At 37.2% G+C, this 13,590-nt stretch overlaps 1 protein-coding gene across 1 annotated transcript in view; it reads right to left on the reverse strand.

The window, feature by feature from the left end:
- Positions 1-8,124: 8,124 nt before the first annotated feature.
- LOC110706415 (probable cytosolic oligopeptidase A) overlaps positions 8,125-13,590 on the reverse strand; it is a 28,504-nt gene continuing 23,038 nt past the window's right edge. Inside the window, exons 14-18 of the mRNA XM_021884334.1 lie at positions 13,382-13,541; positions 13,267-13,298; positions 9,004-9,069; positions 8,693-8,764; positions 8,125-8,588 (exon numbers count right to left, since the gene is read on the reverse strand). Of these exons, the coding sequence (XP_021740026.1) occupies positions 8,502-8,588; positions 8,693-8,764; positions 9,004-9,069; positions 13,267-13,298; positions 13,382-13,541 (417 nt within the window). The 3' untranslated portion in view covers positions 8,125-8,501. The remainder of the gene's footprint in view (positions 8,589-8,692; positions 8,765-9,003; positions 9,070-13,266; positions 13,299-13,381; positions 13,542-13,590) is intronic.

Here is a 13,590-nt window from a genome sequence, read left to right on the forward strand (position 1 = left end):
CCGGAGTGCTTTGTTTAAAATTATTAGTGGTTTGTGTTTAATTATAACTTCTTAAGTTATCATAATCTATTCTAATTTAATTATTTTTCAAAGTGTGACTCATTGTATTTTTTTTAGTGGTATACTTTTGAAACGTGTTAGTTCCATTATTGTACTGTACTTTCCTATTATGGTAATAATATCGTTGTAGTAAAAAATGTTTATCTTATATATAATTTAGGAAAAATTGCCACCATCATTCCCAACTTTGCTTCATCCGTCGATATTAATCTCAACTTCTGTTTATTCCCTATCACTCTCAAATTTGCACCCTATTAATTTTTATCACCCCCAACTGATCATCCAACCTAATATAACAGGTTACAACACACTTGTCGGCGTATAATTTGATTTAAACAAAAATTTAAATTTTTTTATAAAACAAACAAAAAAACCAAAAAACCACCCATGCCCAGCTCGTTGCCACCGCGACCACCCTAACCTCTTCCCCCCTAGCGCCGGCAGCCGTCAGAATCCTTCCTCTCCCCCGGTGTTGGCGCTTCCCCGACCACCTCCCTTTTCTCCTTCGAGTACCATGAAATCCATTAAAAATCCACCATTCTCCGTTCCTTCTGTTGCTCTAGTGGTGGCGGTTACTGCAACTATTGCTGGCTGCTACTAGATCTGATGTTGCACTTGCAGCCACCACTCTCCCGCTCCTTTTACTACTAGACTAGTTGGTGGTTACCCATCCCCTCTCCCGCTCTTTCCAGCCCTGAACAACGCAACTCATCCCCTTTCCCGGCCACGACCATCAAAATCCACCCATCTCCATGTCCCACAGCCCTAAACCGTCCAAAATGAAACCCCTTTCCCTAAAACGAAATGGCCACTAATGGCCAAAATCGGCCAGTAAAGGGTTGAAATCAACCATTGAGCCCCAACATCGGCCGATTTCGCCAATTTGTGGCCTATTTTGGAGGTCGTTTTTGGGGAGAGGGGGTTGTTTTTTGGTGGGGAAACGACTGTTTAGGGTTGGGATAGGTTTTCCAATAGTCATGGGCTAGGAAAGGAGGGCATGTGCATCAGAGGTGGGGTAGGAGCCGGGCTGCGCTGTGCTGTTGGTGGTGGTGGTGTGTTAGTTGGGTTAGTTTTAGGGGGTTTTTTTTTTTTTACATTTTTCTTTTTGTCTTTATTTTCTCTTTTTTTCAACCAATTAAATATTAAAAAAAATCTAACTTACAAAACCTGATTAACTAATTGCAAGTCATATGAAGATGATAAAAAATTAATAGGGTGCAAAGTTAGAAGTGATAGGGAATAAACTGAACTTGGGATTAATATCGACGGACGGAGCAAAGTTGAGATTAATGGTGGCAATTTTTTCTATAATTTACGAGTGTTTTTTTTAACTTCTCACCAATTTCCTCTAAAACTCCAATCTTTTTTTTTTTAATTTTTTAAAAAAAGGAAGTCATTTGCAGGTTATTGCCAAAAAAAAAAACTATAACTTTCACTATCACCATTTTCTTCATTCTAACTATACATGACACGTTTATCTCTTGCGTTAGCACGGATGCACTATAGTATTATTAATTATAAACCAAATAATTAAAATGAACCAACTATATTATGACACGTGTCATGATTTAATCCTAATGACTTACAGAGTTCACGACCGTTAGTCATTAATGACATTCGCTGAATTTTTTAAAAGCTTGGCGACATTTAGTGAGTTTAAGAAAAATTCATGGCATTTAGTGAATATTTAAAAAAACTCAATGGCATTTAGTGAAATTGATGTTATTATTAACAGTGCAAATGAATGTACAGAGTAATTTATTAATTTAAAACAAATTGTTTTTCTTTATTGATAGAAGGTTAAAATAAGCAAATAGTTAATGCTGAGTGCAGAGAGAGAACAACTAGGGTTGTCGAGTGAAGAAAATGATGACCTTCTTCAAAGGTCAAATAAGAAATTCAAGAGGGGTAATGATAGTTTGGTACATTAGAATTCAAGAAACGTAGGTGAAAATGAAGAAATGGCTATGGGAACTGAGGAAATAGGGAAGGTTGTCCACCAGAATTCCTTGTATTGGAAAGCAACAAAAGGCTTTTTAGGAACTTTGAACCCTTTGTATGATGAGTACTCTGGTGGAGATGAGGAAATCTCGGATGATGAAATCCCTGATGATGAGAAATGTCCGACTGTCCTTCTCTCAAAGAAGGAGAAGAGAAGACTTCGTCTGCCATGGAAAAATGCACTTGTTATTAAGCTTTTTGACAAAAAATTAAGGTATGAAGTGAATAAGAAGATTGCGCTTGAAATGGAGCCTGAAGGGAGACATTGCGCTGACTGATGTGGGGTGTGCATATTACATTGTCCGCTTCAATAACATGGATAATTATGACTATGTCTTGACTCAGGGTCCTTGGATTATAGGGGATACCTATTTAACTATCCGCAAATGGGTTCCAAACTTCATTCTTGATGAAGAACCGATTAAGAAATTGACGGCGTGGGTAAGAATTCCAAATTTATCGGTGGAATATTTTGATAACAGTTTCTTGCATAAAATTGGATCTAAGATAGGTTGAGTGATTCAAATTGACAAACACACCGAGTCCAAGAACATAAGGCAATTTGTTAGGTTCAGTATAGAGGTTGACCTTACCAAGCCATTACTTGCTAAGTTCAGATAGAACGGTCGCATTTGGAGGATCGAAATGAAGGGTTGAGACTCATATGTTTCAAGTATGGTAAATTGTGACGTAAAGATGATCAATGTGATACTTTTGAGTTAAATTCTAATGAAGCAAAAGTGTCAAATGCTTTTGAGAATGACTTGATCGTGCATAATGCCCCTAGGCCAGAAGAACAGGACCCCTATGGTGCATGGATGATTGTCCAAAGATCTTTAAGGAAGGCAGCTGGAAAGGAGAATGCTAATTAGTAAGGGAAGAACATAGTTCATGGTGTCAATCATCGGGGAGTAACCAAGGCTCCCAAAGTGACAAGTCAATGGGTGCCTTGAGGTTCGAGTGGAAACCATAATGGCAAAACGAATGAGAAAGCCTCAGGTTCGACTCTAGGTTTGATATCCTTGAAGTAGAGGATATTAATGAACAAGAACAGAAAATTATTCAAAGAAATCCTACAAAGGAGACTGATATGGAAAAGATCTCAGGGAATATTTCCCCTAAGATTAGCACCGTGAATTTGGGAAAAGATCAAGATATGGCAGTGGAAGAAATCCATTAAGAAAAGATCAAGATAAGGCTACAATTAATCTTGGTGACTCTTCTCAACTGGAAAAGAATTCGAATGGCAATAATGATTTGTTAATGGACAATAGGATGTTTCTTAAGGAAATATATTTAAGGAAATATATTTTTGCCAGTCGACAAAGATAAGGAGGAAGGTCATAGAAATACCTTTAATTTCCAAAAATAAGGATTATAATTTAAGCCTTTCATAAGTAGATATATATAAAAAGAGATGATAGTAATAATAAATCTCTTTCCTTAAAAAGTTCCTTTCCTTACTCCAAGCTGGTATTTTGGGAAAGAGAATATGTATGAAATAGCTTTGGTTACTCCTTCAGCATTGAGACCCAAAGCTGTTGAGAGTGATAGCAATTCAGATTCTTTGAGTGTGCAACAACATGAATCCGATCAATGTTCCAATGAGCCTGCTGGAAGCTCGAATCCCCCCATCATACGACACCTTCATAGACTACAACATGGAGGGTCCGACGATAGTAACCAGCCATCCCCTGGTGAACATGGTGCTTTTTCAAGTGAATTCATACCTGTCACCGGAACACAATCCACTTGACTTAATGGCTACGTTTCAGATTTCAATCAGGACGCTGGGTCCCCTGAAAGCGCTGATGGAAGCGTATTTATCTCTTCTGCCTAATGTTTCCTTGAACGTTTATGATCAATATCCTTTATTTTCTAATTTTAATATGTATGTCGATCAAAATAATGGTTTGGAATATGCAAGGAGTTGGTAATAAAGTGTCGATCATTAAGGAGTTGGTTCATATAAAAAATCCCACTATTCTTGCCCTTGTGGAGACCCATATCAGCGGAGCTCAAGCTTAAAGCATTTGTGATAGGATTGGCTTTTCGGGTCAAATGAGGGTGGAGGGTCAAGGCTTTGTTGGTGGAATTCGGCAATTCTGGAGGGCAGAATTGGTAACTGTTACAGAATATATGGAAGCCATTCTCAACACCTTACTGTAGAATTTAAATTAAGAAAATTGGTGATGCGCCATGGTTGTTCTTGGCTATATATACAAGTCCAGATTCTGCTCTTTGGAAGCAATTATGGAAGCTTTAGAGCAAATTAAAAGAAACTGTAATGGGCCATGGTTAATGGCTGGAGATTTTAATGAAACTAGTAGTATGAAGGAAAGGAATGGTGTGGTTTGCTAAGAGATGTGCGGCGTTGTAGTAACTTTGCGGAGTGGATTGCCAACAATGAACTTATTGACCTTGGTTGTTCGGGTTTGGAGAATACATGGTTTAGAGGTACTAAACCCGAAACTTTTAAATATGCTAGATTAGACCATGGATTGGTGAATGTTGATTGGAGGGTTCGTTTTGATGAGGTAGCTTTAAGAAATTTACCAAAATCTAAGAGTGATCACTGCCCTACCCTTATTAGCACGAATGATTTTGCTCGTATTCCTACTGCTATTAAACCTTTTCGATTTCAAGCGACATGGATGAGTCATGAAAGATTTGATGAATTTATTAGAGCTAAATGGGAAAATAGTGCGCCACTTATCCCGTTTCTCAAGCAGTTTGCAGATTTTCTTGCAGATTGGAACAAAGAAGTTTTCCATAACATATTTTGAAAGAAGTCACAATTTTTGGCAAGGCTTGAAGGTATTCAAAAGAAGCTTGCGTTGGGGAGAGATAGGCATATTATTAATCTTGAGGCTACCCTTCGGCGTGAAATGGATTATGTGCTCGATCAGGAAGGGTGTTATGGTTTCAAAAATCAAGAGTTGAGGTTATTCGTGATGAGGATAAAAACACGTACGAGATATTTTCACCTGCCAACCATTATGAGAAGACGAAGAAATCATATTGAGACCTTGCAAGATGGAGATGGGAACTAGATTCAATGCCTTGATCGTGTGAAATCTATGGTAATGAAATTTTGGAGTAATTTATTCTAAGAGGAAGTTGCTCCATTTACAAGGGAAAAGTTGCTGACCGATCAATTTCCCTATATTGAGGCTCCGGATTGGAGTGTTATCTTTGCCCTTTCGCAGAATGTGAAATTAAGAGGGCTCTTATAGGAATGAAACCATTCAAAGCACCTGGTCCTAACGGTTTTCAACCCCTCTTTTATCAGCATTATTGGGATTTAGTAGCTCCGATTATGATAAATCTAGTCAAGAATGTGTTGGAGGGCAGAGCTTTTCTAGAGGGGTTGAATGAATTCCGTCCTATTGGGTTATGTAACATCACATATAAAATTGTAACTAAGGTGATTGTTAACAGGTTGAAACCTCTTCTTTTGACTCTTATTTACCCTACTCAATGTAGCTTCGTTCCGCAAAGACAAATTACGGATAATATTATTATTGTTCAAGAGATGCTACATACTAGTCTCTTCGGAGACATCTGATAAAATTGGAACGATACAGAGAAGAGATGCTACATACTATGAGACACAAGCAAGGCAAGGTTGAATTAATGGTTGTGAAAATGACTTAATTTGAAAAGGCCCACCCCATTTCCCTTATATTCACATGGTACAAAAGTGCAAAGCCATCATTCTATATCAAGGGTGGGAGGTACGTATTAAGCATTGCTACAGAGAAGCAAATCAGGCTGCAAATTGGTTAGCTAACTTTGGAGTTCACTCGAGTCAAATTATAGTGCTTTTTGAAGTGGTCCCGAGGGATTTTCAAGCCGTTTTATTGGAGGACCTAATTGGAGTTTGCAAGCTAGGCTTATTCCTAGGAAGAAGGATTAGTTTGTGTTTGTTTTAGTTTGTTTTGTTTTTGTTTTGTTTATGCTTTTTGTTTTTTTTTTCCCTTTCTATTGTTTTGTGTGTTGTTTTTGGGGTTTTTCCACTCTTTCAACCAAAAAAAAAAAAACATTAAAAAAGAAGGTAAAAGATAGTAATGGTCAAAATTATACATTGACATGTAAAATAAAAATAATACTCTTTGGAGATCAAGGTAATTTGTATTTTGTTCATTTATTGAATCAAAACACTGCTGCCAAAGGCAAATGTATTCGGACTTATTACCCATATCCTACCTTCGCTACTATATTACTTTACATGCCCAGCTAACACAAGAATAACCTTTTAACGCAATAAAATTTAGACCTGGTCAAAGTCAGCCTGGCTCAACCCGACCAAATTTAGACAACTTAAGAAACCCACCAAAGGGGACTAGATTAATAGATCAGTTGAAGCTACATCCAAAATACGATCGAAGATTACATTATTCTACACACGTTGGCCGACCTCCCCCAGGTTGAAAAATGAGCTAACGCATGAGCTATTTTGTTCCCGTTTTGTTTAACAAAAGACCACACCATATTAGAAAAACTAGATATAAATCTAATATATCCTCCACAATTAAGTGAAAAGAGCTTGAACCACTTGACTTGGAACGCAGGGCTTCAATAACACTCAAGCAATCACTCTCAACCACCAGACTATCAAAGCCTTCCTCCAACTCTAGCTACAATTCCCACCAGACTGCCTTAGCTTCTGCCGTAAATACATCCCAAGTTTCAGCCTTTTGGTACACACCACAACACTTCACAGCTCCCACTTCATCCCTGATAACAGAACCCAACCCCGAACCCACACCCCCTAATACCCCTGCGTCCACATTGAGCTTCCAATAGTGCTGACTGGGAGGAGCCCAGCTAGCTGGCAGGTTGCCTCTTGCACCACCTCCCTTCATCACCTTCCCATATTCCTCATGTACCTCTCCGCAAGTTTTCAGAGCATAAGAAATGTTCTTTTCAGGTTCCAGAAATTCACTCACCATAACCCAACTATTTCTAGCACCCCACACAGCCCAACAAACAGTGACGATACACTCCATCTCTTCATTACTCAACTTCTCAAACAAAAGCTCCTTCAACTAGCTAAGAGAAATTGCTTCAACACCAAATAGCGCGAGCCAAACTGCAATCCTTCAGAGCGTGCAAGACTGATTCTTCCTTCATGTTGCAGACACAACAAGAAGGGTCATAAATCATAATCATTTACTTGTCAATTGATACCAGCCCGCATCGGGATTGCATTCTGCATTGCTCTCCACGCAAAGATTTTAATATGGGGAAGAACCTTCAAATTCCACACCTTACCCCACAAAGTATGACCAGGTGACGAGGTCTCTTCCTCGCTCTTCCAGTCATCATCAAACAGAGCTCTATAGGCCGACTTCACAGATTATTCACCATTTTTTCAATATCCCAACAGAGATAATCAGAGGGTAATTTAATCTGCAGCTTATAGGAATACTTAGAATCCTGTCTCTTTCAAATGGCAGGAATAGTTGTGAGACTAAATCAGATTTCCAAGATCGAGTTGTGGCATCAATGAGATCACTTACCATCATCACTACTAGCATTACCACGGGGAGAAAGGATTCTATGAGATTGAGTCCCAGGAATCCAAGGATCAGAACACACTCGAATGCTATCACCATTACCAACACACCACCTCACCCCTCTCTGAACCACCCACCTAGCCTCCCAAATCCCTCTCCAAGTGTAGCTTGGATTTGAACCAAGATTGGCATCCATAAAAGTCAAAAGGGGTAATACCGAGCCTTATATAATTGCACCAACAAGCTGCCCGGTCCAAAAATAGCTCAAAAAGCCCACATTACCCGGTCATTTTGGCCAGGTTTGGACACATAATATGGCCTTTAATTTTTGCCTCGGTCCAGCTCGAACCCAATGATTACCTTTCCTATGTTATATTATAACCTTAACTGTTTTTAGGAATTCTAATTTCAACTTCTCACAATTTTTTATCATGTTAATCAGACAACTACACATTATTGAATTTTCCAAAAATCTGTATTTTCCCTATGATTTAAGTACGACCAAACAATGCCTAGACAATTTTCTTTAAAATACCAAATGTAGCGACACAAGCCATTGGTAAAGATTAAAATTAACTAACAAGTATATACGAAGTATATAAAATAAAAAATAAAAAATAAATAGTTACAAGAGAGGGGAACCTTCAGAATTCTGAAGGTAAAATAAATAATCCTTGTGTTGGAAGTACCCTCTAATATGTGACAGAAGGATGTTAATTCAACTGTAATCACAAAGGAATAGTTAAAGTTTGCAGCACAGCCCACATACTAAACTTATTCTTAAACACGACAGCTAATTGCTCATACATTTTCAAACCTGCCAAAAGAGAGACGAGGCAGTTCACGTTGAAGCGGGAAGGTAACAGGCTAGGGGCATGGTCACGTTGAAGCTGGAACTGGTAACAGGCTAGCACATGATCACGCTGTAGCAGGAACTGATAATAAGCCATTGTGACGAAGAAGTGGTTCTGGAGATGGCTCACGCCCACGAAATTCTACAAACACCTGTCAGGAAGATAACCAAAAGAATTGTAGCACAAAGGATTAAAGAACGAGCTAAAACAAAAAACAAAACAAGTTTGAGATCCTTGTCATAAATGCAGCTTTACCTCCAAAGGTGCTTTGCCACCACCAAGAGCAAGAATGGTCTCTCGGAATCTGCGTCCAGTTTCTACGACGGCCTGATGAATCAAATAGTAGTAACACATTTTTGTCACAAGACTCAACACTCAGATAATTAAACATCACATTTAACAAAAAACCAGTCAGAATTGATCCAATCTTAAATAGCGAATCTATAACACAAGAATAGACACGAGAGCAATTTAGCTTAATGAATATCACCAGACAGTAAAATGTAAAATGGAGAGAAAAAGAGGGCACCAATCTAAGAATTACTTCTCATTTCAAGATTTCGTACCTCATCATCGTCCAATCCAGCATCCTCAAATGCTGAAAAAGCATCAGCAGATAATACTTCGGCCCACTGAAATCACGCACAATTAACTCTAATTTAGTTTAGCTGATCAATAGCAAAGTAAAGCAAATATCAATATATACTGGCATGATGATGCAGACAGTTGGAGCTATATCAACCGAACAATGTATATAAGCTAGTAAAATACAAAGTACTTCCCAATCAATACTAACAAGTGCTGCGGATTTAAGTCAGCATGGAATAATAAGGAATTTTAATTAGATAGTTTAGGATAAAATTGGAAATCCCACTCCTTGCAAAATATGCCATAGCAAACTTTCACACGTAAAGTCAGTTTATCAACTTTGATCAATAGTAATCTAAAAAGTAAACACTAACGACGAATTTATGTATTTAAACTATATACAACTTCCGCTTCATGTTACTCGCAACATCTGCCAAAAATGGCCGCTTCACATTACTCACAACAAAGTGATTTCTTTCCTTTTTTAGTAAGTTTTTTTGTGTGATTTTACAAAATTAACCTTACTTTTTTTAAACACCCTAATTAAAAAACTGGTTTTATCTTGTTAACTTAAAACCTAACATAGATTAACTTAACTATTTCCACCAAAATCAATCCCCTTCCATCTAATTCATCATCCCAGCCACCTTCATCATCCAACCACCTTCATCACCATTCATCTTCTTCCTCATCCCAAATTATTTTTCGCTCTTCCTTCATCATCAAATTTCTTCATCTTCCTTCCTCATCCCCATTATGTTTCTCTCTCCTCGTCCAACCCCATTCTCAAGGTTTTTCCAAATCTGAGGGTTTTGTGGGTTCGCTGGCTTGGTGGGTTCGTGGGTTCACTGGCTTGGTGGGTTCTAAGGGTTTTCGTGGTTTTGTGGGTTTTCCAGATTTTTGGTGGTTTGTGGGTTGGTAGGTTCGTGGGTTTGGTCGATGTTTTGTGCGGCTTGTGGTGGTTGGTTCGGTGTTTTGTTCGAATGGGTTGTGGGTGGTTTTGTTGGTAATGGTGGTGGGTGGTTTCGGTGCTGGTGGTGGAGGTCGTGAGTGGTTTCGGTGCAGGAGGTGGAGGTCGTGGGTGGTTTTAGTGCTGTTGGTGGTGGTGGGTTAATTATTTTAATTTTTGTTAAATTTGTTTTTTATTTTTATTGGGTTTAATTAATACTTAAGTATATGCTCTTATATTTTAATAACTACATTTAAGATCTTTTGCCTAAGAGTCCGCGCGCAGCATGTTTGTTGTGAGTTATTTGAAGCGGGAGTAGTATATTGGATCTATCTTTAAAAGAAGTTTCTTGACATGTTATTTCTACAACTTAGCTGTTGTATTACACATGTTACAAATGTTCAAAGATTAACCTCAAAGATAAATGTCAATTGTCAACCTCCAATGATTCACAAGTCAAGGACATGATTGATTCTACAACTCAATTAGTTGAATGAATCACGGTTCCTAGGTCACCAAGCAAGTAAGTCTCAACTAATTTTCTCAAAGTAGCTCATAAAACAAAATACAAAACATGATAAAAATAATACTTAGAAAAAGACATATTATAAAATAGTATCCTTATTTTCCAAATAAATATAAAATCTTCTTAATTTTAATCATAAACCGAATTTATATCATCCCACTAAAATAAAAAAAAAAATATTATTTTAAAAGCTTTTTTTCGGAACAATTTAAATAGGAATCCAAAGTTTATCTTGACACATGTACAAAAATAGTCAAAAACTCACACAATACATATTTTTCCTTAGGACAAAGGTTGTTTCTTTGAGTTTCTTACTACTACAATTTCCTAAACTCGTGCATGATCCTTAAAATAGACTTTAATCTTCACATCACCATTGTGCAAAGCTCAACTCAGTAACTTGGTCGAGCCGTTGATGTGATATATATAGAGAGCATCATCATTTTGCCAAACCATCAGACTTAACAAGCAAAAGTATTCTTGTAAAATGGGTTCTAGGTGATGGTTGCTTACTAATAGTCAAATTCTGAAAAAAGAGGATGTAATCTTCCATGTATTAAGAATTAGCAGAAGTATATAAAAAAAATCACTATAAGAGAACTTCTAAGGTGAAGTGAAACATTGGAGTAAATAAGAGTCAGAAGTACAATGCGGAATCTTCTTATATACTTCCTCGGTTTTTTATTAATTGACAAGTTTGGTTTTGGCACATAAATTGAGAAGTGAGAGAGAAAAAAAAGATACACAAATACCCTTACATTACAAGTTAATTACACACCCCAATACACTGCCTTCAAATACAACTACCCTTTTCCACATCTAAAAACACCAGCAACCAGGCCCACCATGGCACCACACCTCCCCTTCCTCCACTCCTTAACCCCACAACCTATGTTCATCGGACTCGGCTGAAATCCCAATGTGTCCGTGTCGTGTCGACACGACGCGGACACGGAATTCGTGTCAGATTCGGCTATTTGCACTCGGATACTTCAGAGCAAGGGCTGTGTGCGAAATCTTCTTCGACTCCATTGAAACCAGAGAGTGAAAAGAAAAGAGGGGGAGGAGAGAGAGAAAGGCAGGAAGAGGAAATGAGTGGGGCTGTCAGAAAGGTAGGGGGTAGGGTAATGGGATACCACTTATTTTGCTTTTGACTTTTTGACTACTAACTTTAACCAAAATTACTTTTTTGTGATACATTACCCAATATTTACAGCAGTAAACAATTTACAGCAGTAAAAAATTCTTTTATTTTATTTTATTTTTTTGAAAACGGTAAACAATTCATTTTAGAGAAAGTATTAGAATAATTATAACAAGAAATAGTAATCATATAATTTATACTACAAGAATATGATATAAAACTTTAATTTTAAAAATTTAAGAGTATTAAAATATTTTGTAATGTATAATTTTTTTTGCAAAAAATAAAAGTGCCGTGTCTCCGCACCCGTGTCCAAATATAGGACAGAGTCCCCGTGTCCTAAAATTTTGGAAATTGACGAATTGGACACTTGAACACGTGTCCGTGTCCGACACACGTACCCGAGTCCATGTAACATAGCCCACAACCACCTTCGCACCCACCAAACCTTTGGCCAAGGAGATGGGAACCTATTTTACATTCGAATGAAGCCTCCATAATACACAAAACCCAATTAAAGGTGAAATCTAAAATTTCTCTCGTCAATGAAGGTTTCTCTGGCGACATCCTCATCAAAATCTTATAATTCTCAAATCCATAGCTCAAAACAGAGATGGAGGATAAGAGATGGCTGATAAGACCCCATCAAGCCACATCGATTGTAAAAACAGAGGGGAATCAGATGACAGAGAAAACTGTAGGTAAAGGAGTTAATATATGGAATTGTGGTGGCTGTAAGAGAAGGTAGAGAAATTATAAAGATGTCCATGGTGGTGCTTGTGACAAAGATAGGGTATAGAATAGAGATGAGAGAGAGTGGGTCTAATGTGGAGAGGGGAGAAAGGGGTAAAATTGAAATACAAAGCTTACCTAAATAGAAACGTGTCGACTAGAAAAACTTCCCAAAAATGAATATGTTTCAACTAATAAAAAACGAAGGAAGTAAAAGATTAAGGTTAATCCACCTCAGACGGTATATACAATACTCGCAAGATATTAAAAATACAAATGAATAGCAATAAAAAGGGGAATAAGTCAAATCTAAAAAGACATCTACACATAACATTCGATCAAGGAGTGTAAGTAATAGTTAAAATTTCTAACAAATTTTGATGTTTCTTTTGGTATCAAGAATGGAAGACAACGTCTAAGATAGGACCATCCCCATTCCATAAGCTATTTATAAAAATGTCAATTGTGTAAATCTATATTATTATCTTTACTTTTATCTAAAATTACTGGGCATCATTGGGTTATTTTATTCACCCTAATCAAAATATTTCCTATAGAGTCGATTATTCTAACGCCTTTCAAAATAAAAAAAGAGCGTACTATTTTTTCATGCAAGCATCATGTTCATATGAACAAATATTATCATATGGGAATTTTATTTATTAGGTATCTATTTTTTCAACCCAAGTATTATTGTGCGCAGAAAAACAAGAATTATTATGTGGGATATTATTTATTAGGCATCTATTTTTTCAACCCAAGTAATGTGGGCTCAAAAAATATAATTAGGTAATGGATACTAGAAGTCAGATGCACAATGAAAAGTGCTAAACAAGTGTGCACAGAGTGAATACAATACTTTGCCCAATGCTTAGAAATGGGAATATTACCTTGTAACTGTAGTATCCAGCAGCATATCCACCTATCAGCCAAAAGAAGAATTTTAGTTAAATGACTTTTACATTCCACCAGACCACACTGACATTTCACAAAACAGATATGAACCTGCAAATATATGGCTGAAACCACAGAGGAATCGATCTTCAGGTAAAGGTGGAATAACTTGTGTTCTCTTGCTAATTCTTTGATCAACATAATAAATGGATTCTGAGCCTCCAGGAATATACCGTGTATGCAACTCCAAATCCAATGAAGCAAACCTTAACTGAACATGAAAGTACAGCATTTCTGATAAATTTTCAACTTGGATTAAT

This window comes from Chenopodium quinoa, unplaced genomic scaffold (genome assembly GCF_001683475.1).
Source record: "Chenopodium quinoa cultivar QQ74 unplaced genomic scaffold, ASM168347v1, whole genome shotgun sequence".
Taxonomy (NCBI): domain Eukaryota; kingdom Viridiplantae; phylum Streptophyta; class Magnoliopsida; order Caryophyllales; family Amaranthaceae; genus Chenopodium; species Chenopodium quinoa.